General features: G+C 50.6%; 13 protein-coding genes across 13 annotated transcripts; 3 read left to right on the top strand and 10 right to left on the bottom strand.

The window, feature by feature from the left end:
* Positions 1–25: 25 nt before the first annotated feature.
* On the bottom strand, positions 26–885 carry K460DRAFT_368431 (uncharacterized protein). Its single transcript, XM_040933776.1, has one exon. The coding sequence runs from the start codon at positions 819–821 to the stop codon at positions 315–317; it is 507 nt and encodes a 168-aa protein (XP_040786105.1). The 5' UTR covers positions 822–885; the 3' UTR covers positions 26–314.
* Positions 886–1711: 826 nt separating this feature from the next.
* K460DRAFT_407887 (uncharacterized protein) lies at positions 1712–2119 on the bottom strand (the record flags this gene model as incomplete). The annotated part of the gene is made up of 3 exons (XM_040937116.1): positions 1712–1908; positions 1958–2017; positions 2083–2119. The coding sequence occupies 3 exons, from the start codon at positions 2117–2119 to the stop codon at positions 1712–1714; spliced, it is 294 nt and encodes a 97-aa protein (XP_040786104.1).
* Positions 2120–2984: 865 nt separating this feature from the next.
* Positions 2985–3742, bottom strand: K460DRAFT_368427 (uncharacterized protein). The gene has a single exon (XM_040933775.1). It carries the CDS (start codon positions 3301–3303, stop codon positions 3085–3087), a length of 219 nt encoding a protein of 72 aa, XP_040786103.1. The 5' UTR covers positions 3304–3742; the 3' UTR covers positions 2985–3084.
* A 410-nt stretch (positions 3743–4152) lies between these two features.
* Positions 4153–5624, bottom strand: K460DRAFT_407886 (uncharacterized protein; the record flags this gene model as incomplete). Its single annotated transcript, XM_040937115.1, has 2 exons — positions 4153–4384; positions 4477–5624. The coding sequence occupies 2 exons, from the start codon at positions 5622–5624 to the stop codon at positions 4153–4155; spliced, it is 1380 nt and encodes a 459-aa protein (XP_040786102.1).
* Positions 5625–5721: 97 nt separating this feature from the next.
* K460DRAFT_146905 (uncharacterized protein) lies at positions 5722–6127 on the bottom strand. The gene has a single exon (XM_040926783.1). It carries the CDS (start codon positions 6022–6024, stop codon positions 5818–5820), a length of 207 nt encoding a protein of 68 aa, XP_040786101.1. The 5' UTR covers positions 6025–6127; the 3' UTR covers positions 5722–5817.
* Positions 6128–8743: 2616 nt separating this feature from the next.
* Positions 8744–9796, bottom strand: K460DRAFT_146745 (peptidyl-prolyl cis-trans isomeras-like protein). Its single transcript, XM_040926782.1, has 5 exons — positions 9610–9796; positions 9392–9532; positions 9245–9341; positions 9086–9134; positions 8744–9027 (listed from the first exon to the last, which is right to left on the bottom strand). Exons 1-5 carry the CDS (start codon positions 9700–9702, stop codon positions 8892–8894), a joined length of 516 nt encoding a protein of 171 aa, XP_040786100.1. The 5' UTR covers positions 9703–9796; the 3' UTR covers positions 8744–8891.
* Positions 9797–10593: 797 nt separating this feature from the next.
* Positions 10594–12322, bottom strand: K460DRAFT_290704 (cytochrome P450; the record flags this gene model as incomplete). Its single annotated transcript, XM_040929223.1, has 2 exons — positions 10594–11129; positions 11179–12322. The coding sequence occupies 2 exons, from the start codon at positions 12320–12322 to the stop codon at positions 10594–10596; spliced, it is 1680 nt and encodes a 559-aa protein (XP_040786099.1).
* Positions 12323–13529: 1207 nt separating this feature from the next.
* On the top strand, positions 13530–15700 carry K460DRAFT_315970 (FAD/NAD(P)-binding domain-containing protein). The gene is made up of 5 exons (XM_040930325.1): positions 13530–14084; positions 14136–14685; positions 14735–14798; positions 14847–15208; positions 15264–15700. The coding sequence occupies exons 1-5, from the start codon at positions 13898–13900 to the stop codon at positions 15592–15594; spliced, it is 1494 nt and encodes a 497-aa protein (XP_040786098.1). The 5' UTR covers positions 13530–13897; the 3' UTR covers positions 15595–15700.
* A 2377-nt stretch (positions 15701–18077) lies between these two features.
* Positions 18078–19040, top strand: K460DRAFT_288246 (NAD(P)-binding protein; the record flags this gene model as incomplete). Its single annotated transcript, XM_040929033.1, has 1 exon — positions 18078–19040. One exon carries the CDS (start codon positions 18078–18080, stop codon positions 19038–19040), a length of 963 nt encoding a protein of 320 aa, XP_040786097.1.
* Positions 19041–19149: 109 nt separating this feature from the next.
* Positions 19150–19880, bottom strand: K460DRAFT_341781 (uncharacterized protein). The gene is made up of 2 exons (XM_040931164.1): positions 19759–19880; positions 19150–19710 (listed from the first exon to the last, which is right to left on the bottom strand). The coding sequence occupies exons 1-2, from the start codon at positions 19823–19825 to the stop codon at positions 19253–19255; spliced, it is 525 nt and encodes a 174-aa protein (XP_040786096.1). The 5' UTR covers positions 19826–19880; the 3' UTR covers positions 19150–19252.
* Positions 19881–20444: 564 nt separating this feature from the next.
* On the bottom strand, positions 20445–22943 carry K460DRAFT_315964 (acetylglutamate synthase-like protein). The gene is made up of 2 exons (XM_040930324.1): positions 22812–22943; positions 20445–22735 (listed from the first exon to the last, which is right to left on the bottom strand). The coding sequence occupies exons 1-2, from the start codon at positions 22863–22865 to the stop codon at positions 20639–20641; spliced, it is 2151 nt and encodes a 716-aa protein (XP_040786095.1). The 5' UTR covers positions 22866–22943; the 3' UTR covers positions 20445–20638.
* A 141-nt stretch (positions 22944–23084) lies between these two features.
* K460DRAFT_387579 (uncharacterized protein) lies at positions 23085–24450 on the top strand. Its single transcript, XM_040935649.1, has 3 exons — positions 23085–23232; positions 23280–23607; positions 23701–24450. Exons 1-3 carry the CDS (start codon positions 23188–23190, stop codon positions 24246–24248), a joined length of 921 nt encoding a protein of 306 aa, XP_040786094.1. The 5' UTR covers positions 23085–23187; the 3' UTR covers positions 24249–24450.
* Positions 24327–25242, bottom strand: K460DRAFT_418578 (uncharacterized protein; the record flags this gene model as incomplete). Its single annotated transcript, XM_040937958.1, has 2 exons — positions 24614–25242; positions 24327–24561 (listed from the first exon to the last, which is right to left on the bottom strand). The coding sequence occupies exons 1-2, from the start codon at positions 24934–24936 to the stop codon at positions 24327–24329; spliced, it is 558 nt and encodes a 185-aa protein (XP_040786093.1). The 5' UTR covers positions 24937–25242.
* Positions 25243–25557: the final 315 nt, after the last annotated feature.

Genomic DNA, 25557 nt, shown 5'->3' with positions numbered 1-25557 from the left:
GAGAAGCGTCTTTCTAATAACAAGAGCCTGGACGTCTTCAATGTATCTTGTGTTTGTCATTCAACCGCTGGATTATTCGTAAAAAGCTTTTTGGCAAATTCTATCGTGGGTTACATGCTATTTTTTCTTGAACAGTACGTATCATCGTTTCGCATCTAGTCGATAATGCTTAAGAAACCTCAATCTGAGGCTCGCTAATATATAAAGCTAGAGTTACTCATTTTTTTCGTAGCTAGTTTGATAAGCAGCTCGAAGACCTTCACAACCTTTATACTCGCAAATCAGCAGCCATAGACCCCGCGAACCTCTCCAACCTACATTTTTCTCATCATCAACTCCTTTATTCTCCCTGCCGCAAGCCCATCTATGAACTCCATACTCTTCTTCACTCTCAATTTTTCTAGATCGCCATCCATATCCAGCACCCATAAAATATCATTTTCCACTGCGTCCCCTTCGCCCACGCCTTTCACCTGCATCCAAAGGCTCATCCTCAGAATCACCCTCAGCCGCGCCTCGTCGACAATCGCATCCATGACATCTGTGTTCCAGCTGTCGAGATTCGGAAGCATCTTCTGCAAGTGCGAGATGAAGCCATCGACGGAATGGGAACCTTGTAGTGGCGGCGCGAGGGACACGGCGTAGTTGTGGCCCCACGAATGTTCGAAACCAGGCGAGCAAAGGGCGCGTATTCGATCAAAGTCCATCCGCGACGGGAGGTTGGGATCTTGCGTCTGAGCATCGATGAAATTGAGTGCTGTATTGAATAGTGCTGTGTACGTTTGCGAGGCGGCTGCAGGTGGCTCGAGAGTGTTTGTCATTGTAATGTACGAAATGTCAATTTGACATGAATCGAGGTTCTTGTTGAGTTTAAGCCTTCATGGATGCGTATGATTTGGTGATATATAATGGAAATGGGGAGGCGGGTCCCCACCTGCGTACCCGCCTGATATCCGATAAAGGGTGAAACTTTGGTTTCGATAATATTAGTGCCATCTCGCCATCAGTAAAGTCCCTTTATGTCATGAGCAGCTGTAAATTAGTGATAGCAACTATGTGTAAGACAAAAGCGGTGGTATTGATGGAACTACAGGTATATTACGGTCTGTAAGTCGGAAATCTTGCTAGGAAGCTGATAGCGGTTGTATTTAATCTTGATGTAGCTCTGCAGAAAATAAAATAGAGCTGGGTTGATAAGATAGTGGTTATTGCTCCACTGTTAGATCCTGATAATGTTGAGGTGATAGAGGCGAAATGGTCGGCGTAGCGTAAGTATATCGAGCGACAGCATAGAGTTTCCGATAGAATATAGCAGGCCCAGTCTTATTGAACGGGATTGATGATAGAACAAGCGTGAGGGGGACAAGTTGGTTGTTGAGGGCGTAGTGATGTAGTGTGAGGTGACTTTGGCTGAGATATCGCGCTAGTGGAATTTGGTGTTTAACAATGGTAAGAGCTTGTAAAGCAGCAGCCGTAGCGAGTATCACTCAGCAATATTGGGGAACTGTCTCCTCGCGTTGTGTATGAATATAAATTCGATGCCATAGAAGTTTACTAATGCCTTCGCTTTTGACCCCAACGCCGGTGTACTGGCTCGACACTGGCTCGGGCTAATGAATGAGCGAACCGAAGAAGAAAGAACAGATATCCACCCGAATAAAAAGACCCATGCTCATGCAAAAATCTTCAAGTCTGTTGCTGGTGGTGAGAATCAGGCTGTGATTGCGGGGCGGTAGTGGTTCGCTGGTGGCGGTTCGACTGTCGGATCGGTATAGCCAGTGAGTTTCCGCAAGGCGATCTCCGCAGCGTCTTCCTTTGCTTGGTCTACGTAAGCTCCATCGTACCAAAAGCGGGCAGCATATGGGGTGCCGTTGACTACTGCAACTGTAGACCAGGCGGTTCGACCTCCTACACTGTATCAATGGGATGGCTGACTGAGTGAGATAGTAGGTCTTACCTCGACGGTCAGACACGTCTTGGTATGTGGGTTCCCTAAGACCCCGAACAAGACAATGATCTACACCTTGTCAGTCCATTGTAATTTTAGGCCACCAATTGATAATCAATCCCCACTTGACCCACCTCTGAGACGCTGCGTCCATGGCTCGCGGGTCGCCATAGTAAACAAACCTCTGAAATTATGAAGTCCTCGAAAATGTAGAAGCGATTGAATAATGCGGGATATAACTGAGACGGTGTACTCAACGATAGTTTGAATTTGATGCCTTCTGTGCAGAACCCAACGGCTACTTATAATCCCCAAATTTCACAAGAGGCTGGTCAAAAAAAAGAAAAGCAGATGATGCTGGTAGTAACGTACAAATGCGAGAACCCGTTTTCTTAATCATACTTTTTCCCAAGTCATATGCAACGATGCCAGAAGCCGCGATGCAGCGGTGATGTTCCGTGGGCCAATGATGTTTTTTCCACACACAGAATTTCTTACCTCATAACCCTCCGGACCCGATACATTGGGCCGGTATGGAGCGGGCCGATGGGTTAGGTAGGGAGGGTAGCTTTGGTATTTGCGCGAAAAGAAAAGACGAGGCGTGGCGGGCGGCACCTGACAGACCATCGGCAGACTTTCGAGAAGGTAACCAGTTAGGCGAGCTCCTGATGATAGGTAGATGGTATGGCAGCAATTGCATGACATGTCATTGCTGTTTCGTTGAGGATGCTCCTGAAACTTCAGCCCAAGGAGACGTTTGCGCGCGCACTACATGCTGCAAGAGAGCATCTAGCGTGGAGCGAGAACAACTCATTGTGCAGTAGCTCTTCAGGCCCTGCTTGACACTATCACGTTTCCTGATGTATTACATCAGCAGGGGGCACTACTGTTGAGAAGCCAGACTGCTATATCACGCGAAAGAAGCGATTAGATTCATCAACTGATGAGAAAGTCAAAATGGAGGTGTTTGCGGTCTCGCTTAGCACGCATATCCCGAAGTTACAAGAAGCTGTCTGTCATTTGGCCAGGATGATAACGGGTACCTACCTGCTGTCTGTGCCTCGCGATGTAACGACCCGACGGAGTGTTGTGGGAATGGAATCGTGAAGCAAACGCAAATCTCCGCGCCTTACCACTCACCTGCCTAATAGTAATTCCGAATTTTGACCGCCGTATGCCAGGCTATGATTTAACAAAGACTTTGTGAAATGTGCTTGCTTGCTGCAGATGATGATGGTGTACTGCCAGTAATGGAATTTCTTTGAACTTGGAATATTAGTCGTACCACGGCCGGGGGTTTCACCGCAGAGCAGGAAGCTAAGATGCTGCAACAAGCCTCCTGACGAATTCTTCATGCCTCGTGAGATCAACTGATTAGCTTGCAGGTAGGGAAGCTAACAGAAGTGTCGCACAAGATGCCGCAGCCCAACGCATGGAGCATCAGTAAGGCTCGTGTATTTCCCACATCGACAAAAGAGGAAGGCAAATCGTCAGCGATCTGCGAACTTACCCCTTTACAACATTATTGGGACTTCAAAAGACACGTTATGCCGGGCTGATCATGGTGCCACAGCAATATACGTGAAAACTTCTAACATAGGAAGCAAACACCACAGCGATGGACGCGGCGGACGGCGTTCCAATGATCTGTCAAATGATCATGAAGCGACTATGAGACTCGCACAGGGCCCACGCGGTCGGGACAGAGCTTGGTGTAACTTCAGCATACTAAAATGTCCGAACCAGTGTGGCTCATTATTAATATCTCAATAGCGGCAGGCTTTGGGACCAAATCGGAAGAAGAGAGCATATATAGCTCAAAAGTCGTAAGTTCATACCAATACTACGGGATCGTAGTGTATATCGATCCAAGCGTGGATACAGAGTGGCCGTCCATAACCAAATGGAGGAGGCATAAGGATACCAAAAAACGTTGTACTCCCACAGAAGGCCCTACGCTCAACAATTAATGCAGCAAACAATCTGCGACGCTATGCATACGCTGATCTCGGACGCGATGTAGGAAAAAACAACATGACTACAAACGACACGCGGGCAGCGGGAACTTACATCCCCGCATCCCAACAGAACAGATTTGACAGCTCGGAGTGACAATGTACGAGAATGCGCTGCGTCTTCCCAACATGGGCGGGTTGCGCGTCAAATTCCGACGGGTCCAATGATCAAACAATCTCCAAACTTAGTCACTCGGGACCCCAGCGTGACGTAGATGGTTGTTTTTTGGGGCTTCCGCCGTCCTGGTGTTTCCGATGAAACACCTCATCAATAAGCCGCTTGGGTCCAATGTACTCCATATTCATCTTGAACGACGGAGTCCGAAGAAGTGGAATGTGCAACTGGGTGCTGCGCTTTGAGTGGAAGCGACGCTTTATGCAGTCGTCCACGAGGGTCATCAGGCCTGTTGCGACGACGACACTATTCACCACATTAGTCGACTGCCAAATGCGTGCTGCATACTGCAGGCTGCTGCCTGGTGCAGGCTGCCATGTGCGACGTGTGCAACTTACTCTGAAATGTCCGTGTCGGACTCTAGAATCTTGTCACCGGTAATACGCATATAGCATGGCGGCACCCAGCCTCCCCTCGCCGTCTCCTCCCTTGCTTCCTCCAGCGTCAGCGGCACAGGACAAATGTGCGCCAGCGGCTCCTTATCGTTGTCATCTCTAACAAGGTAGTAGGACACGTTCTCTTGGTCGCGTTGACTCTCTGACTTGACAATGCGTTTCCAGGAGTAGTCATGCCCCCAGTATTCGAACGCGTAGCGCTTGTGCGACTTTGCGCCGCGCCGCTTCACATCAAGGTGTGCGTAGTTGGAGAACTCGAGCTTGATGGTGTTGGTGGGGATCAGGGCACGGCCTTTGTTGTAGCCTACGGACTTGGGGCGTGACTCCGCCACGTCCTCGTCTGCTCGCTCGTTAACACTGCCACGCACCGACTCATAGCCAGAGTCAGCACGTGTGAGACCTGATGATGTGGCGGGGCGCGAGTCAGGCTTGACTAGGTTGGCCAGCGCTGTGCTTGCGCGCTGCAAGACTGGTCGTTTCTCCGCCGGTGGCTTTTGGTATTTGCGGATTGAGTGGCAGACTTCGCGGCCAGACTCCCTGCAGTATCGGCGTAGGGAGAACTCGCGGGTGCGTAGATCTTTCATGCGAAGATGGAAGAGGGTATAACTCTGCTTCCTGTGGCCTCGTTCTTCAACCTGTGTGTCGACTCTTAGGTTCATGTTCCCGTCAATCGTAGCATCGTCGTGTCGTATGGATATCCGCTTGGCTGTGGGGAAGAGCTCTCCAAAGTCGCGGGGCGTTGTGGGAATAGCTTCAGAGGGAAGGGGGTCGTAGTGGGACTGTGGGACATCGTAGTCAGGCATATCGTCGAGCTCATCGGTAAGGTCTTCCTCTGAAGTCGAGGCATATGTGTCGACTGAGGTGCGGGCAGGAGGGTTCTCATATCGCTCGCGGTCATCTTTGGGCGCGAAATAGTCTCGTCCGCGTCCTTCTACTCGTGCGTAGCATGTCGCACTGTGCGCTAGCGATGGTCGTCGGTCGCTGTACTCAGTCGGAGCCGTCTCGTACGAGCGGACGCTGTTGTCGCTGCGACCGGACGCGGTGCTGTTGCTCGATTCATGTTGCTGCCGCCAATGCACGTTTGGTGACATGATGAGAGAATAGGGCTTGGATTAAACAGAGTAATGGCTGTGAAATGCAGATTTGCCGCTTGTTGACGCACAACACCATGTACGTCCAGCGTATAAGTAGAAATGGTAAAGTGAAGCAGGCGCAGGGCGCAGGACTACGACAGCGCACGAAAGGGTGACCTGGCACGAGGCGGAGGCAGAGATCGAATAGAGTTTAAGATCTCAGGCTTTTGCGTGGGAATGCAGCGTGAATAAAGGCGCAGCGCAGGGCGTGGGATAGGTGGATGCCGGGCTGCTTGGGGCTGCCTGGAGTGTGTCGTCGCCTGTCGCGCGGGTCTGCGAGTCCTCGATCATCGCCAACCAACATGCCTGCACCGTCTGCAACCTCCGCTGCCTTGGCCTCACCTAGAGCCTGTTCCATACGCCCAGCTACGCCAGTTTCGTCCAGCCGACCCGTATGACTTTCCCGAAACTAGCGATTTATAGCTGGCTGAGCGAATCAGCCGGCTTCGCCCACCCTCCTCCAGCACCACCTGGCCACCTCGCGCAACGCTCACGGCAGGCCTCACGCAGCCTTTAGAGTTTTCCTCTTCTGTGTCCAGCTACTCTGGAAACAGTGAGAGCGCATGCGGCTGGCCCCAGTGCTCACTCAGCGGCTGCAAAAAAACCTCAGCAACCGGCCGCAAACCTCAGCGAGCGGCAACACCGCCTTATCCGCCATTCCCTCACCCCGGGTGCCGATAGTGGGTTATATACTCCTCGTCGGATCCGGACGCCAGCGGGACGACACGCTCCCTGGTGGCTGATCCCACGTGCAATTGAACCGCCGCTTTTCAACGGGCTCTCCCGTTTGTCACCAGACGGTGGAGTGCTGCTCACCTTTCTCGTAGCGACGTCCACCGCTCCACTTCGACGTCATGTAGTACAGGTAGCCCTCGCTGCGAACATCGGAACTGCGCATCACTTTGGACCCGACATATTAGTTGCTGGAAGCTGTATCCTCTTCCTGTTTGGCCGCCTTGTCCCGATGAGCGTAGGGCTGGGAGAGCTGCGCTGGCAAGGACCAGCATCGACGCATTCCGGACGCTAGTCCTCGCAGCCGTTGCCTGCGAACAGAAACCTCACACGACGAGTGAACATGATCATGGCCGAGGCAGTGACATTTTCCAGAGGCAACCTTTACAGTAGTTCTCGCTGCTTGTGTCCGAACTTGGAAGGTGCCGCGCAGCTGCGGAAATGCCCGCCAAGGTGTGACAGTTGCCACACGTGATGCTCCAATCGCCGTTCAGCCGCGTCTTCTTTGCCTCAGTATAACGGAGAACCAGATTGGACTATTCTATTCGCATCGAGCGTCATCTTGGCTCTTTCTCCATTCTGTTGAGTCCCTCTCAATTTGCAAAGTTAGAACACTGCCTCATTGTGCAGAGTTGGGCCAATCAAGGCGAGGTACGTGTTGACTTCAAATGCTAGCCACGACAACTTCGGCTCATCGCCCTCCTCCCCATCGTTCTCCGGCAGAATCATAGGCTTGTTTTTATTGAACACATCGCTAAGCGGAACGCCTGTTTCGCCTTGTGCTTTTATATTCCGTCATGCAATACGTTCTTCCACTCTCGCGGGTGCCCCGAAAGATGCCCCCGCCTTGTCTTCCACTCATATGAATCGGCTCTCGAGGATGGCTCATCAGTGGAGCGTATAGACACCGAGCGTGTCGAAGGACGCCCCGTGGAGGTGCTGACAGACATCACCCACGATGACACCACCAGCGAGGGCACTGATTGCTCCATATTGACCATACAGTCTTCGACGATTACCTTGCGCATAGTCATTCCTCGCAGCGTATGAGGCGTCTTGTCATTACTCGATGCGAAGACATGAGTCGTCTCGCCTCGCCGCACTGCCCACGCCTCGTATGCCTTAATGATGCGTCAGTGGGGCAACGCTCCCGAAGCTTCCTTTTTCGCGCCCAAAGTCGCTTCTTGTTAGCCTGCGTACAAACATAGCTTAACGAACATTTTAGGCACCGACAGCACGCAAGAGGCATACGAGGACTTCGCGGGGAAGTCCTCCATGCATTGCCTCCGCGGGCATGTGGTGTATGCCGTTTGCATGGCAACGTCCTTCAACGGTCCTCTGGAAGAGAAGTGCAGCTGCATGGTCGATGTAACGCTGGGCTTATTGCCGAAGTTGAGGCTTATTTGCCCCAGGCTGCCAACGGGGTGGCGAGCTACTAATATCTCAGTACAGAACACGGTCGCAGCAACCCTGGCCCGGTTGCTTTCAGTCTATGAAGCACCACTATCCCACTACTTTCAGTTCCTCATTGCATTTAGATCTAGGAGACGCTACGCGGCCCACGAGCAAAGGTACATGGTCTACATTGTGGAACTATTTTATTCTGCCACTACGTGCACAACTCAAATCAAACCACCCCAAGGCCACTCAGGCTGACTGACTCCACATATTTCTTTCAATCAACCATAGCATACCACTGAGCTGTATTTCTCACCCATCATGTTCAGTCTCTAATACAAGTACCACAAAACTGCAACATAGTAACCTATTCGTGCAAAGAAAATGTTTCAAATCTTCTTCCCCATATATTCCAATGTCAGTACATATTGCATGTAGTTCGGCATTCTCACCATTTGAATTGGTGCTGCACAGTCCAATCCAACAGCAAAGCCACTCATTATACGCGTTCAATTACAAAGCGATCTAGATTTACAAACCCACGGAAATGGAACCTGGGTGGGGTACCAGGGCTCAACCAAAATGTGCTGCGCAAGCTCGGGTGGGGACATCGAAACACAACATGAGCCTCATCTTCGGATGCTGCTGCTCCATCCCTTTGGAGACGCGATATGCGATCTACAATCTGCAATATGGTTGCATTAATTGGATAATTGGTTGTTGCTCATCGTTGCATGACGCAGTAACTAATAACCAGGTAGGTGTAACGGACCCACTGACTGAGGCAAGTAAGGGTTAAAGGTAGGATAAGGGTCGCAAAGAACATGTCAGAGTTGGAGTATAAGTTTAATTTTAGCGGGGCTTGGGAGTGAAAGCTTTGCAAGTCGACACGTTTGGGTAACTGAAGTGGTATGTGATCACGCAAAGACATTGATAGGGGCGCACACTGATCAATCATTTCCCTAATCAAAAGTACTATGACCGGCCTGTAATACGTATAATCCTACTCTCCTTCCCAAGACTTTTATTGTCATTGAATCATAATCGTTGACCATGCGCCTCGCCACGCGCCTTCATGGCAGCTGTGACTCGCATTTATAGCTGGCCAGAGTTGGCGATGGTGACAGTCTTCGAGGTCGAGCCGCTGGAGGAACCGACACGCTCGACGGCCTGGACAACGTCCAAGCCCTCGACGACCTGTCCGAACACAACGTGCTTGCCGTCCAACCACCTAGGTGTGCGAGTTAGTTTCTGCGAGAGCGTTTCGTACGCAAGCAAGGTCGACTTACGAGGTCTTGACGGTGCAGATGAAGAACTGGGATCCGTTGGTACCAGGGCCTTGAGAAGTTGTTAGTTGAGTTGTTCGAGAGGAAATGTCTTGAAAACCAGTTTCCTGGTTGGAGGCAAGTACATTCCACGTGGGAGATGTTACAAAAGAAGCTACTCACCAGCGTTGGCCATGGAGAGGATACCAGGGCCAGTGTGCCTCAGGTTGAAGTTCTCATCCTCGAACTTCTCGCCGTAGATGCTCTCACCACCGGTGCCCTGTGCATGTCAGTCTTTGCTCCTCACTTGTGTGGGTTCTAGCAACATACGTTGCCGCGGGTGAAGTCACCACCCTGAAGCATGAACTGGGGGATGACGCGGTGGAAGCTGGAGCCCTTGTAGTGGAGGGGCTTGCCGGAGCGGCCGGTGCCCTTCTCGCCAGTGCAGAGAGCGCGGAAGTTCTCAGCGGTCTATGTGATGATAGTCAGTAGAGATCTCAAGGAAAAGGAGCGCGATGAGATGAAGACTCTGATGGCGGGGTACTCACCTTGGGGACCTGGTCGGCGAAAAGCTCCATGACGACTCTGCCAGCAGGCGCGCCGCCAATGGTGATATCGAAAAAGACACGGGGGTTCGACATTTTGATGGATTTGGTTATGTGTGAAGAAAGGGTTGTTGGTGGAGTGTTGTTGTTGAGAAGGATGATGAAGGAGGGGCAGCTTTAAAAGTGAGAGACCGATGGAGGGGTAAGTCGTGCCCACCCTTTATAGCTCATTCCGCAGAGCTAATGACAGCTGCACGAAACAGCTGCTAGGGACCAGGCACACTATGTGGGGACAGATACTTCATTGGTCTCACATTGCCACTCGTTGCCACGACCTGGCCCGAAAGCTCCAAGGATGCCGGAAGCTGAAGCTTGAAATGTTTGCGCTTTGGCCACGTTGGAGGGGTACCTGGAGGGGTAATTGCGCCGTCAGGATCTTACTTGTTTTGCCAGGGCAGCTGTAAAAGGAGCGTCTATTGACACACTCTAGTACACAGGGCATTGATAGAAGCTGCTGATGGCCCTGATTTTTGGCTCCTTTTTGAGTGAGATGCTGCTCTGGCTCGAGAAATGGAAATGGATGAAAGGTAGTGAGCGGCTAGACCCAACGCAGCATGGCGCCGGCTCCTCAGCGCTTTCCGAATACGAGCAGCTACAACTCTCTGTATAACGTTGGAATGCCCAAACTCCTCACCTATTCATTCTCGAGTCTCACTCACTCCACCTGATGTTGAGGATTCCATTTTCTCTTCTGCACTATTACTATGCCTTAGGTTATTACGTGGATGAGCTCGATCTAGGTACAAGCAGCTTCGTCTACGCATGCATTTTACAACTATGACCTCATACCAAGCCAACACCTCTTCAATATATTATGCGCATTCAAAGTCGGAGTAGATATAGGATCTATGGAACATACAGCCGCCACGCCCATTAACGCCTCTCGCCTGTCACTTATGCCCCTCAGTAACTATACAGTTGGTGCCACTACAAACCATTCAAAACCTCCCTCGTCTCCGCCTGCCTCAGGAAAGTGGCCCTCTTCTCCAAGTCCTTTGCTTCGGCCGCCTTCCATTGCGCAATCACTTCGGCCTTCCGGGTGGCACTTCGCGGCTCGAACGCCATCTCAAATGGATCCGGTTTGATGATAAGGAGCGAGTTCGACTTCTCTAGTGGCACCTCGATTTCTTCTCCTGTTACCGGATGGACCTTTCTCTTTAAGTTGAAAGCCCACATGAGACCTCCACACCCAGTAACAGTCTCGTCACGGGTGATGGACATTCCAAGACATTGTCGCTGGCCCCAACCAAACGAAGTCATGCCTACAATGTCGGGATATTTGGTGAGGGGTTCCTGGAACGTTGGCCAGCCGGATTCAAGCCATCGTTCAGGGCGGTAGGAATCTGGGTCAGGGTACTTGACAGGGTTGCGGAGGAACGCCCAATCCAGTGGGAGGATACGCGTGCCCTTGGGGATAAAGTACCCTCGGAACCAATCGTCGGCCTCGCATTCATGAGCAACACCTAAGACATTATCAGCATCGAGGAGATATGGTTCATCCATTTGACTTACCAGTGGGGACAGTTGGCTTCCACCTCATTGTTTCCTTGATGCAAGCACGAAGGATTGGCAGATTGGGCAAGTCGGCGACGGCAGGGGGATGGCTTCCACAAACTTGATCGATCTCCTCCTGGCACTTAATCTGCCACTCTGGATGGTGTACCATTGCCACCAAGAAGTAGTATAGTGGCCCGGCAACGGTGAAGATACCGACAAGTGCCATCATTCCGATGACCGAAGAAGCTTCATAATCACCAGAGATGCTCGTCTTCTCCGCTGTCTCGAGATACGTTCGGGTGAAGCAGGGACGCTGCTTACCCTTTTCCATCAACCTACGAGTCTTCTGCAGACAGTCCATGAACCACGCTTGCTGCTCGTCATGGCGCTTGCGCTCTCGAAGTTTCCACGGGTTAATGGGTTCCGGAACGTAATCCCAGAGTGGTGTCAGCACGTTGGTGATGGGGCCGGCAGGTGACATCTGGGTTAGAAGACCCCAGGCACTAGGGGTGAGAGGCACGCTCAGTGAATCATCGTCCCATGTTAACTGGCACATGACCTTGGAACACATATCCTCGAGCGAGAAGGCGAAGTCATCAGGGTCCTCGACCAGTCTGTATAGCCATCGCTTCGCTTCGAGCTCCATGATTCCGTAGTACTGGGCATTGGTCGCTCCAGTGAGGTAAGAATGTGTGAACTTCCGCTGACGAGCCCAGTACTCTGAACAGCTGTTAGCAACATGTGAAGCAGAGCGGTAATGGACAGTCTTACGATTCTTCCCCATCAAGGGTAGATATTCCATGGAGCCGTACGTGCTCTTCGCGTCGAACAACGACTTGATCTCAGGTCGATCAGAGTATAACTTTGCCTTCTTTATCAACATCTCTTCCGCAATTGTCTCGTCAGAGATGATAATGAAGTTCGAACCCAGCATCTTCGTTCGATAAATCGGTCCATACATGTCGCCCCATTCCTTGAACTTCAACCACATGAAATCAATGGGAAGATCATGAACTCTGCCGAGCCATGGTACTAGGGTTGGTCCAGGTAGTCCACGAGGATTGTATTTGGCGTTGTATTTTGAGACGGCCTGGAGGAATGTGTAGAGGACGAAACTGATGAAAGCGACGCCAAGGGCGTATACTGTGACGGAATGCATGGCTACGATGCGAAAAATTGACTGAGCAGACTGTCGAATATACGGAAATAACCCACAGTACAATAGCTGTCAGTGAGCAAGCGGGTCCAAGGATCTCGGCCCAAGGTGCTGTTAGGATGGTTACAGTCACAGGCCACTACTGCCAGGAGCTCCCTACATATCAGACCAAAGGCTTCAGCGCTATTGTTCTTGTCCGGCTCCCCATATCCTATCATCATACGTAGGGAAACAGGGACCACTGGCGCTATGAGACAACCCAGCACGACACACCGTCGGCAGCTAGCTGGGCGTGGCCGACGAGGGTTCAAGAGATCGCCTGAATTGACAGCCAGCAGGTCGACCAATGGATACATCTAGAAGCCCATCGACCCTATGTGTCTCTACGATGCTGGGCAATGAAGATCCCGTGCCGACTTTCAAGGTATGATACCCGGTGGTGTGGACAAATTGAAGTCGGTACAGGAAGGCACCGACAACGCCATGTTGAGGTCCTTCAGATTGGGCTAAAGTGCGACAGTGCACCATAAACATGGCTATCGTCATGACGTACTTCTAGATGCAGGAAGAGGAGCGTACCGCACAGTGACCCCTGGTTCAAGATATGATATCCTTGACTGACAGACCTCAATTGGTCGGCTAGTATGTCCGCCACAATTACCGTGTGAAAGGCAATTTTCAACAGCACCAGGAAGACAACTACCATCCGCTCGACGGGTGGCCGGTGAACGATTATGCCATGGCCCTCGACTGACACTACAGTCTTCTCGCATCATAAAAAGGAGTACTAAAGAATCTCCTCTCAGTCGTCATGATGTTCCATCTGAGGCTGTGGAAAGGGGTTTAGGAACACAGAGCCAGGGCTTCGAACCAATCGGTCTCGGTCCTCGATCCTTCTAGTCGGTTCATCATGAAGGCTACTGGCCAAAAAGCGCACTCAAGCCATGAGTGCTGAGTGCCGTATCACGTGTTGAACTCAAAACGTCACGTCTAAGTGTCATTAGACATACTCGTGTAAATTGGCGTATGTTACACAGCAAGGCAACTAGGGATGTTTTGCAATATGGGCTTCACGTGCCCGCATGAAACATGCAATCCTCGTATTACAGCGATAGGTTGTGGTTGCCTCGCAAATCGTACCAATCGAACGCCAAATCTTACTCGACTTTGAGTCCGTTCAAGATTGGGTTAGCGTGCCGTTGCGCCTTCCGGACTTGGTGGGGAACCATAGCGCATTGGCGCACGACACTACGATCGGAAGTTTTGGAACAGCCCTAGAACCGTTTCTCGTCATCGATATCACTGTATCGCCGAGAAAGCCATTTACTTGAACTTCAGCCACCAAGTGTAATCATCATCGCGCGGTGCAGTTCGTGCGCTTCAAAAGCAAGTCGAGAGTAACAGCCTCGAGACAGGTCGGTAATTCGGACGTCCGATGTCTTCGGCAATTCGCCCTGGTACCCCAACGGAGAAGGAGAAATGAGCGAACCTTAAGATAGATGCTGCATGCGTGTGGTATTTGACATTGATCTCGAGAATACACACTCGCAACATACACTCCTCAGCTGATTCGCCATTATGCCTCACGCACTCACTTCCCGCGATTCCACGATGGAGGCCAAGCCACTTGGGTCTTACCCCCCAACTGGCATTGACGTCCTCATCGTGGGCACTGGTTTGGCTGGTCTGGTAGCTGCGCTAGAATGCACGCGCAAAGGCCACAATGTTCGAGTCTTGGAGAGGAATGCAGACATTAACACGGCTGGTGAGAAGTCTCGATGCCTGCTAGTGTACAAATACTTATCAGATTAACTAGGTGATATGTACTTCATGGGGCTGAGCGCGACGCGATTCTTGAAGCATTGGCCCGAACTGCTGAAGGAGTACAAGAAGATCTCCCTCCACAATGCCTGGATCGAGACATTCAAGCACTCTGGCGAGGTTGTGATTGGGCCAAAGAAGGTTGCAGACCGTCTGCGCGATCAAGGATTGGATCCAGACACTCCTCCCGGCGAGTTCCAAATGCGCCCACTCGTCTACAAGATGTTTGTCAGTGCGGTTGAAAAGCAGGGCGTGTCTGTAGAGTTCAATCGGAAAATTGTTGACTACTTTGAGGATGAGCAGACCGGAAAGGGAGGCTGTGTGGCAGATGACGGCCAGCGCTACGAGGCAGATGTTGTGATTGCGGCTGACGGTGTCGGATCAAAGAGCCAGAAGTTGGTCGGCGGACAGGTACGCGCGAGACCTTCTGGAAGGGCCATGTGGCGTGCTGCTTTCCCCCGCGCAGAGCTAGACAAGAACCCGAAGGTGAAAGAGTTTTTCAAACTGATGCCAGGTAATGAATCAATTGTGAGGACATGGCTAGGGTAAGCAACTCTTATGTAGGCTGGCCCGCTGAAGACTGACTCGTCCTAGCCCTTCTTCATACGCTTTAACGCTGTCTCGAGAGGATGTAATGGTGTGGATCATGAACCACGACGTAAGTTTCACCTTTTATTGAGATAAACATCACAGCTAACGCCAGTAGGTTACCGGCACAGAGAAGGAGAGCTGGAACAACACCATCGAGAAGGAGGAAGTTCTGCAAGGCATGGATGAGATGCCAGGAATGGAGACGGTAAAGTGGGCACCCATCTTCAAGGAGCTCGTGGATTGCACCCCACCCAACACCATCGTCAACTTCGAACTTCTCTGGCGCAACCCTCAGCCTAGCTGGACATCTCCTAGCGCACGTATAATTCAGATCGGCGACGCTGCACACTCTTACCTCCCGGCGTCGGGCAATGGCGCGACACAGGCTATCGAAGATGCAATCTCAATAGCCTCATGTTTGCAGATCGGTGGCAAAGAGAACATCCCACAGTCTGTGCGTGTGCACATTCGATTCCGGTAAGCTTCCATCACAATCACCTCTCATATCATGCATTTTTTAACAGAATTCTAGATTCATCCGGAATTCCTGCGCCCAGAAACTCGGCTTCTCCAACGCCGAACTCCTGCAGGACACCGATTGGGACAAGGTCAAACTCGACCCGCGCCGCGCCGCTCCTAAACTACCCAAATGGGTTTGGTCTCACGACCCGGAAGCCTACGCTTATGAAAATTATGAGAAATCCGCAGAGAGTTTGAAGAAAGGCGTGCATATGCGGGATGAGGATGCATTTGAGCCCAATTATCCTCGTGGGTACAAGTATGAACCCTGGAGTATTGAGCAGGTTATGGAAGATATGAGGGCGGGGAAGCCTATTGAGCTGGGCGCGGGCGACTGGGACTGAGCACTTTCTCATTTGCTTGCTTGTGGGGCAGTAATACATAGTTCAGCTTGGTAGGCACTTTCTCCGAGGCGTAGCATAGATCGTAAGAATGAATGTATGATTCGGCATGAATTTAAATACAATTATTAAACAACAGATCTGGTATAACTCTAGCGCCAGCCAAGTTCTACTTGAGTATGAAAACGTCATAGAGGTACAGAATAGGCCTCTGTTAGCCTTTGCGAGGTGCAGGGGACATACTTTATCGCACGGCAAGCGAATATTCCAGCACGCGACCATTCTTGCAGAATGTACAAGGTTCGGGCACCTAGCCGTTTGGTTCAGATTCAACATCCACTCGTCACAGCAAGACAGCTGCAGCCTTTTCTTTTTCCAGATAGACGGGCTGGGTTGAATTCAAACTCAATCTTACAACTCTAAGGGAGTAGGTATTACAAATGAAGCTCCATCTAAAGCTTGCTCATGGCTACCTCGTTACGACCCCATTTTGCGGCTCTCATATCAGCATGACTGCCCAGCACCATGTAAGTGATTTCCTTGTACAGCTAGCCCGGGTTCTTGCATTTTTTGAAACCGCTGCATAGGACGCCGTGCATTCGGAAATTATTTCCCCGTACAAGGACACGACATTCTGTTGGGCCAGTACCATGTCACGTACAACAGTTCCATGGGTTACGATAATCCCGCCGGTGAAGCACAGATCGCTCGAAAACTGTTCCCTAATCATAATAAAACCCCTTGCCATCTCACAGCCCGACCCCGGCATGATTACGCCCTTAGTCCAGGCACCGGCAACCATAAACTTCATTGAGCACACTACCTTAGCCCACGGGTATTCCGACGGGTCTCCAACGGGAATGCAAGATTGAGACCGTGGCGTGCATTTCGCCATCTGTGTCTGTTGTGGTTCAGAAAAGTCAATGACGCTGCCAAGATGCGCCATATAGTATGCGAGGGATGTTGATGGCTTGTGCTGAGATGAGACTCAGAAATCACGCATTTGTTGAGTCTTCGTGCAAAACTGAACACGTGTCAGAAAGTAAGATTTGTGTGGGATGCTGCAAGTAAGACAATGAGGGACTGCTTGTGGAGGTGGTTTCGTTCTCCGAGCGGGAGTCCTGGGACGGTACGAGCATTGCTGTGATTTTTATGGGCAGAGAACGGATATTTGACCTGTTATTTTCAATCAAAGTATTTTGAATTAGGTACTAGGACACATACATTGGTGCCCTCTGAGTGCTGCTCGTCTGATCTGTGAATTGCCGAGCACGTGACGGTGATATTTCGCCGACGAACTTCGATAGTTTTTTGAACACTCCCAAAGCCAGCACGCAAGTACATGAACTTCCAATTAATATAGTATATCCATTATGTCAGAGCTCAATTTCAGCCCTTCAGAGATGCGCATTGCGACTGCGGCTCTCGTAGCACTTGCAGCACTTGCTCCTCTTGCATACTTCTTCTACAGATTTTCAGTCACAGCTGATGTGAGTACTTGCAGAAATTAAATCGGAAGCTACTCCCCACAGTTTAGCCCCAAGCGCTGACAGCAATCGAATGTGAGACTTCAACGCGGCCATCCCCTCCCCCCTCAGATTCCGCTTCTGCACACCAAGACCCTGTCAACGACACACAGCCATGATATTTACTCTCTTTATAAATTCAGCAACAGAATTAAAAGCAGTGCACTCTTCAAGAGAGATAAAGACGGACGGCAAAATGTTGATGTAGTGGGAAACGAATGGAAGTTGTAGAGACAGTTGAGCAATGTTTTGAACAAATGATAACATTTGGAATGTGTAGGGAGCCGCAAACTTCCAATAAAAGCTTTCCCTACTCTAGTGTTTGTTAAACAAGTTGAGATTAAAGCAATGACGAACTCCTTCCACAGCTGCGCTTCCACGTAAGAAGTTCAATGTTTTTACAGGATAGTTTTAAGCATTCCATCTCCGAGCAAATCCTCGAATCCCTAACCTTCAGCTTCTACCGTGTGACTACGGTAGCACTACGGTGAACTTCATTAGTTGCATAAAATGACAAAGGTTTGGTACCGATCGCTGCAGCTAGGAAAATGATTACCGGAAGTGCTAAAGCTCACCACCCCTGTTAGTGGCGATCACTTTTCCCCGACCTGCATTCAGCATTGTCCGCTCAGATTTAGGCTATTGAAAGGCCGGTGTGTACACCACCGGCAATGGCTCAACGCACATGGCTTTGTTGATTAGCAAACGGGTTTGCGGAAACTCAACAACAGTGCTGAAAAGCCACGAGGTGCTGAGCATTGCGGGGCCGTAACTTCACGCTCGCAGGCGGGCGTATGTTTGATGCATATCTTCATATCTTCCATCAGTTCTTGGCCTTCTAACTGTCTCGTTCATTTCTTTCTCCAAAACTGCGAGTAGCTTTAACCAAGCTTATACAACATTAAGAAAGCAAAACTCTTTTTGTTTCCAAGTATCTCTTAGCTATACGAGCACCTCACAATGTCTGCTACGAAAGCCATCCTGGTCACTGGAGTCACGGGCAAGCAGGGCGGCGCAGTTCTCAAGAATCTTGCTACACATCCATCCAGTTCCAATTATACACTCCTAGCTGTCACTCGCGACGCAAGTTCAGCCTCCGCGAAGCGCATCGTCGAAAATCACCCTGCCGTCAAGCTCGTTCAAGGCAACCTAGACGATGTCCCAGCGCTGTTCTCGGCGGCAAAGGTCGCGCTCAAAGAAGCTGGCATAGAGCCACGAATATGGGGCGTCTACTCCGTCCAAGTATCTACTGGCAAGAACGTCACTCACGAAGGCGAAGTCAGACAAGGCAATACCCTAATTGACGAATCCCTCAAAGAAGGCGTCACGCATTTCGTCTACTCCTCCGTCGAGCGCGGCGGCAACAAACGTAGTTTCGAGAACACGACGCCGATCCCTCATTTCCAGAGCAAATATGAAATCGAACAGCACCTTCTCGAGAAGGCGGGGAAGCACGGGGAGAAAATGGGCTGGACCATTTTGAGGCCTGTTGCTTTCATGGATAACTTGGCGCCCGGCTTCCCGACAAAGGTCTTCCTCGCTGCACTCCGAGATGGGCTGCGGGGCAAGCCAATCCAATGGGTCTCAGTTGAAGATATTGGTATCTTTGCCGCGAGAGCATTCAGAGAGCATGAGAAATGGAATGCTCGCGCCGAGGGACTGGCAGGCAGTGAGCTTACATTGGACGAAATGAATGAGTGCTTTGAGAAGGTGATTGGAATTCCAGTGCCTGCCACGTATGGAGTTTTTGGGTCTGCGCTAATGTGGGCGGTCACCGAATTGAATCTTATGATTACTTGGTTTGCGACGGAAGGTTATGGTGCTGAAATCGACAACCTGAGGAAGGAAGAGCCGAAGCTGTGCGATTTCGAGACTTGGTTGCGTGAGAGGAGTGCTTGGAAGTCGCAGGCTATTGCGAGGTAGACGTTTGATCATGTAATCTCTTTTTTCTCAGGATCTTGGTAGTTGGACTGCCTACAGATTGTCATGAGCATTCTAAGTATTTTCTTGTTCTGAAATACGCTAAACTCAACCCTTTTTCCAAAAAATTGTAACGGAGACAATTTTGACTGACCAGAGTAAAGCTCATCTTGAATAATCTCATTACCTTCCCCTCGTCGCCCATGTGAGGCCTTCTACAAAGAAAGCAAGTTCCAAAGCGCCAGACTTCCCGCAACAACTGGAGTAATCAGCCTCAACCTATTCCAGCTCGCCCACTTTCTCGCAATACCCTCCGCTTCGCCCAACTCCTTCTCACTCGCCCGCGACGCTAGCCCCTCCAATTTGTCATTCAGCGGCTGCATGTTGAGCGCCGAATGCAGAATGGTCGTCAAATGCATAACCGCCGCAACTCCGAAGAGCTTCCAGTCACTTCGTGCTAGAACGCCCTCGCGGTACACGGCATATCCTGCATACGCATAGCCCAAGAATCCGAGAGTGGAGATTGGGCGGAAGAATTGGTTGCCCACCGTCCAACAAAGGGGCCATTGGCGACCCAGGAGCTTTGCACGTTCGCTGTGCTCGGGCGATCCTGGTGGCGGGAAGTCGACGAGGAGTGCTGGGACAGTCATCAAGGACTGTGTGATTGCATTTCCTAGATCGATGAGTTACGGGGTCGAACGGCGCAATGCAAATAACCTACCAGCTAGGATGAAGGAGAACGTGATACACGTTCCTGCCACGCTCTTCACGATGATGTTATCAGACATGCTGAAGGCTTTCGGTTGGTTCAATCAGACAGGGAGTTGAAACTTGGAGGTTGAGGATTGCGGGCTCTGAGCTGAGATCCAGCGTCCTGCAATACCAATAAACCTTTCGCAACATCAACAAACAACTCGGAACTTCGTCGCGACTACCGGCCACCTCCGTCCCGAGATCCCCAAGCCCGCAACGTATCCGCATCCTGATCACACCCGTTCCTGGCGTGATTTGGCGGTTCCCCACGCCCGTCGCGAACTTGGCGCATGTCCCATTTCGGAGGTTTCGATTACATCATGACTTAGTAGACACCACTAGCCTTGGTATGTGTGTAACACTATCTCGGGCGCTAAGGCTGAGTCGAAAGCTGTACTCGCAAGTTGCCGTCTTGCATGCAGAGCTTTAAGGTCCGATAAGGTCGTTTCAATGTCCGTGATACAAAAGCGGCTGCTACATTGAGGGATGGTGCGGGGTATCATCACATCGTCCGATCGCCCTTGTTACTAATCTTTCTGGATATACATCGTTGTGCGTCTGAATTCATACATAGACATCTAATAGAGTCGGGAAGATACGCTTTCGAGGCCAGATGCAGAACTAGATAGCGCCATCCCAGTATGGCATAGTGTTACTATACTTCTCATTTATTGAGACGCGAGCTCTGAGGCATGCCGATCGAGGAATTGTACTTGCTCCATATACAGAAGAGTATGTCAACAGGACGTTACTATATACTATTCGCGCTTTATAAATTCAATTAGACTTGCTGGCGTCACAGTAGACCTCAGCTAAAGCATGTTTCATCGACTCTCGTTCAAATTGACTTAATGAGCCTTTTTATTTACATCCGCCCAACTCGGCTCAATCGCACTACAAACATCCACATATGCATCCCATCTCGAAATCTCCTTGTTTCCCTCGAAACCCTCAATGGGCGCATCCCATCCGTGCGTAACACCCTCCGTAGTCCAAAACATCGTCCACTGTCCCCCAGGAAGATTCCACATCCCTTTCGATCTCTCCTGATACCATTTATTCACCGGATTGCTCGTCCTGCTCCTCCAGACCACGCCCTCGGGGAAGCAGGTCCGCGTCAGTGCGGCCCAAACAATATCTGAGACGCCGCCTGAGCCTTGCGATGATGTGAGGACGGCGAATTTATCGAGGTAGGGTACCCAGTAGGGCGAGTCTGGTGTTGTTATGCCAGTAGGCGTGGTGTTGAGGAGGATGGAGGGTTTCTCCCATGTACATATTGCGCCACCTTCGTAGTCGCCTGCTATTATGATGCCTGCGACACGGCCGTGAATGCGCTCGAGGTAGGCGTTTGGGTCGAGTTTCCGACGGAATGAGTCGTTAATAAGATGAACAAGTTTAGGGAGGTTGATCCGCGGATCGTTTGCGAGGTCGATGCTAGGACGCGACGTTGAAGGTGGCTGCCACGGTCCTGAATTACGCGGATCGGGTATCATGGTGAGAGGTATGCCCTTCTTGAGGAAGGTGGAAGGGTTGGGTGCTGCAGAACCTAAGAATCGGCTAGCAGGAGCTGTTGGAAGTGAGGACGAGACCATGGGCTTATCGGTCAGCAGATTGTGGAGTAGAGGGTTTTTAGATGGTGTCGACCGCGTATCTTCAGGGATTGCACGTGTCCCGGCTTCAGAAGGCGTAAGTATGAGCGCTGATGATGATGGTGGAAGCAGTCTGAGAGCTCGCTGGACTACATCAAGATTCTTCAGGTGGCGCGCGGGCGCAGACTCCGCGAGTTGAGGTTTGGATCCCGGCAGCGATACGATCTCCTCTTCTACAAACCTCGAGAACGGGTTACCGCTGCCGACATATGAAGAGCTCCTCGCGCTAGCGCCTCCTGGGCCCGCCGACGAAAGTTGTTGTAGCTCATTCTTGATATCGCGATATTCTGCCTCCAAGTTGACAAAGACATGCGCACCATCTGCCCTATTCTCAGAAGGAATACCCCCTAGAGGATCAAGGATGATGATGCGATCCAAAATCGGTCTTTCAAAATCGGTGCTGTTCTTATCTTGTACGAAACCATCAAGCTTGCGCGTGCCATTGGCCTGCCCCGTGATGCCTGCGAACTCTCGAATCAATGCTAGTAGCACATCATCTGCCTGCACCTTGACCTTCTTTAGGTCCGTGTTGTATGCAAAAGGCGGTATGATGGGAATGATGCCATCGTCGATTGGGGGATAGAGAAGATAGCTGCTTTGCACCTCCACTGTACTCGGACTGTCGTGGCCCAGATCCAAGTAGCTCAGCGCGTGCTCGATCAGCAAGGCCCCGGGCTCGTGGTAGTCTTCTAGTGCCGCTGCCAAGCGCGCTGCTTGTTCTTTAACTGTATGTTCGTAACGTGAATCGACCTCTGAGGTGTATGAGCCGGTGTCCTCGTCACAGTCCAACACGACAGCTGTGCTCAAGCCCAATTGCGCCATCTGGCTCAACGTCATAGCGATGTTTCCGAGAGTTCGATCGTCCAGTGTCTGTGGCTGCCGTAGCTTGACCAACGCAAGATGCAACGGCTCATCCTGCTCTTCTTCTTTGTATTTCTCCTCTGGTAATGGGTCCCGCGTGAATATCGTTGGCTGATACAAGTTGCCCAGATTCACACCAATCCGTATCGAACCGTAGTCATTATGTACCACGTCGCTCGTAGCTGGCTGGACCTTTGGTGTAGCACCAGTCTTCGCCTTTTTCGGGGAGTCGAACTGCTTGAGAAAGTTTCTAGCATCGCGTTTGCCCGGCGACTCTTTGAGCAGGCGAGTCAATTGTTCGCGTTCGGCTCGTTGGCGCTCTTTGGCTGAGCTCAAGCTTTTTCGGGCGAACAGTGCGTCGAGGCGGGCCGTCGTTGACAATTGAGCAGTGCTCGTGTTTGCAAAGACTCGTCTCGTGCTATCGAACCTGGGCAGCTGCCAATGTCAGTCCTGCTGTGCGACTTCGGTGGTAGATAACTGCATGGGTCAAGCCCACCTTGAGCGTACTCACTTTCTTTGTAGCCCTCCCCAAACCCTTCGCGGGGGCTTTGCTCCAGACGCACATGCTTCATGCTACCGCCAAATTGCTAAAAACATCGAAAGTATTATGGAAGTAAAGATAGGGCTATGAGCGGTGTAGAATTACCCCAGACATTTGGTCCCGCGACCGAAGTTTGTTAATGGGAGCTAAACGTCATTGTAGCTAGCCGACTTCGGCCTTGCCTTAACCCCGTTCGCCGACGAATGACCAAGCGCATGATGGCGGAGGTTCGCAGTAGATGAGGGGCACGTTTTTAAGATAAGATTATATAGCTCTAGGATTTACTAGTTCATCGTTGTCCGCAAAAGTAACACAACCACGTTGGAAACAAACCAAGCACTTCAACATGGCCCCACAACTCGCTTGGATAGGCCTCGGCAATATGGGCAGGGCAAGTATAGCCGACTATCCTTCACTATAGAGCGCTGACATTTGTAGGGAATGTGTAAGAATCTGGTAGAGAAGGGAAACCTCGACAAACCACTTATTGTATTTAATCGGACGAAGCAGCGAGCGGAAGATCTCGCCACCAAACTCGGCTCCAAGACCAGAGTCGTAGACACTATCAACGATGCGGCTAAAGAGTCAGACATTATTTTCATGTGTCTGGGCGACGATGCTGCCGTGAACTCTGCCGTGGATAAGATCCTGGAAGAAGACGTGAAGGGCAAGCTGGTCGTTGATTGTTCGACTGTGCACCCAGACACCACCAACGCGCTTGAAAAGAGGATTACAGAGAAGGGTGCTGAGTTTGTCGGGATGCCTGGTGAGTCCTAAATGGCTCCAGGGGGGCTTCTCTTCAAATCTGAATTATAAAAAACGACTGAAGCTGTTAGAATCTTACTAACGTACCACACAGTCTTTGGTGCCCCAGCCATGGCTGACAACGGCCAACTCGTCTGCGTCATCGCGGGCACCTCATCCGCCTGCTCAAAAGTCACCCCGTACACAAAGGGCGTAATGGGCCGCGCCGACGTCGACTTCTCCGGTCAGCCAGCCGGCAACGCCACCCTCCTCAAAGTAATCGGCAACACATTCATTCTAAACATGGTCTCGCAACTCTCCGAAGGCCACGTTCTGGCAGAGAAATCCGGTCTCGGCGTTGATAATCTGCACACCTTTATTTCCACAATGTTTCCCGGCCCTTATACCGCCTACTCCCAACGGATGCTTCAGGGTGACTACTATCAGCGTGAGGAGCCCCTATTCCATATCGACCTGGCACGGAAGGATGCGAGACATGCGAGGGACCTTGCGGACAGGAGTGGGAGTAGTGTTAAGATGCTAGGGCTGGCGCAGGAGAGACTGGAAAGGGTCAAAGAGGAGTTGGGGGATAAGGGGGACATCCCAAGTGTGTATGGGGTTGTGAGAAAAGAAAGTGGTCTAGAGTTCAAGAACAAGGGTTGAGTGATGAGATAGATGCGAATATCTTCAGACTCATGCAGAGAGAATGACTGCGGAAGCTTCGTTCGAGAAATAGTGACCTCAATCCGTGGTTACCGTGCCAATTTCTCCTGTACCTGTGTCGCCCGGCGTATCCAGTTGCTCCTGCGAATCACTCCCACTAGGACCGCCCGCCAAATGTGCCATCTTCGTTTTAACGCTACGGCCAATGTCTATTGCTACTGCCGGGATTCCCCTCATCACACTTACTTCGTGCCTGAGCCGTCTAGCATTCAGATATTCGAGGTCAGCAGCGACACTGTGATGTAGCCTGTGACTGAAGCACGTTTTAGCTCTGGACTGCCTGAAGATCACCGCCGTTCACTCACTGATCGTACTCCAGCCTATACTGGTTGTATATGGGTTCCATCAGGCGCGCCCAGGCTATCAGTAGCCTGTTCGAGACAGTGATCGGCCCCGCAATCTGGGTGCCATCCACTGGGCCATGAAACCGCGATTGCCTGACTACTGATATGAGTGCCTTATGCGCAATATCGAATTCTAGTTGAAATATCGCCATGAAGTTGGGGAGCGTGACTATGAAATAGACATCTAGGAGACCGTCGTCCGTAAGATTGAGTTTAGGCTTGGTTTGGAGTCGATCGTAAAATCGCTGCTTGAAAGATGGACGTTGGAATGGACTGTGCATCATGGTGAGTGAAGCGTTGGAAAATTGCTGGCAAACCAGTCGGTTAACGTGTAGCGATGGCGATGTTGATAGTACTGGAAACAAGTTGATGCGAATGGTAGCGATGGTCGGTGTTTGGTGTTTGGGTTGACACTCGTGTAGTAAGAAGTTGTATCGAAAGCAAGCAGCAACCAAGCTTCGTGGTGGGCGATGGAAGTAGAAGGAAGCATTGCTCTGAATACAGGCGGAAGCCCCATCCCGAATGAAATGATTCTTTACTCTGGTGATCAATAAGGCAGGTACCTTCCTGAAAGATGTGCTGAAGACGAGAGGGATGATTATCTCGATGGGAAACGTAGAGCGGGCTGGAGCAGCAATGTGTCTTCCTGAATTTGGCTCTAATCTTAACAAGCATTCATGTATACCGAGGCTGATCAGCTGATGAACCGTTTCAGCCGATAAACCACTTTTTACTAGTAAAAAAGCTAAAAATCTGATTTTTTTTTATTTAATAACTAGTTATATAGTAAAGCTATATAAAAACTTTATATATATAAAATATATAGAAAAGTATTCTTTATAATTTTAGAATTTAAAAATAGTTTAATATTTTATATTAATAAAGTTATATTAAAAGTAAAACTA

Source organism: Cucurbitaria berberidis (genome assembly GCF_010015615.1).
Source record: "Cucurbitaria berberidis CBS 394.84 unplaced genomic scaffold K460scaffold_4, whole genome shotgun sequence".
NCBI classification, from domain to species: Eukaryota; Fungi; Ascomycota; class Dothideomycetes; order Pleosporales; family Cucurbitariaceae; genus Cucurbitaria; species Cucurbitaria berberidis.
The sequence above is the reverse complement of the archived record's forward strand: the minus strand, read 5'-3'. Positions and strand labels throughout refer to the sequence as shown.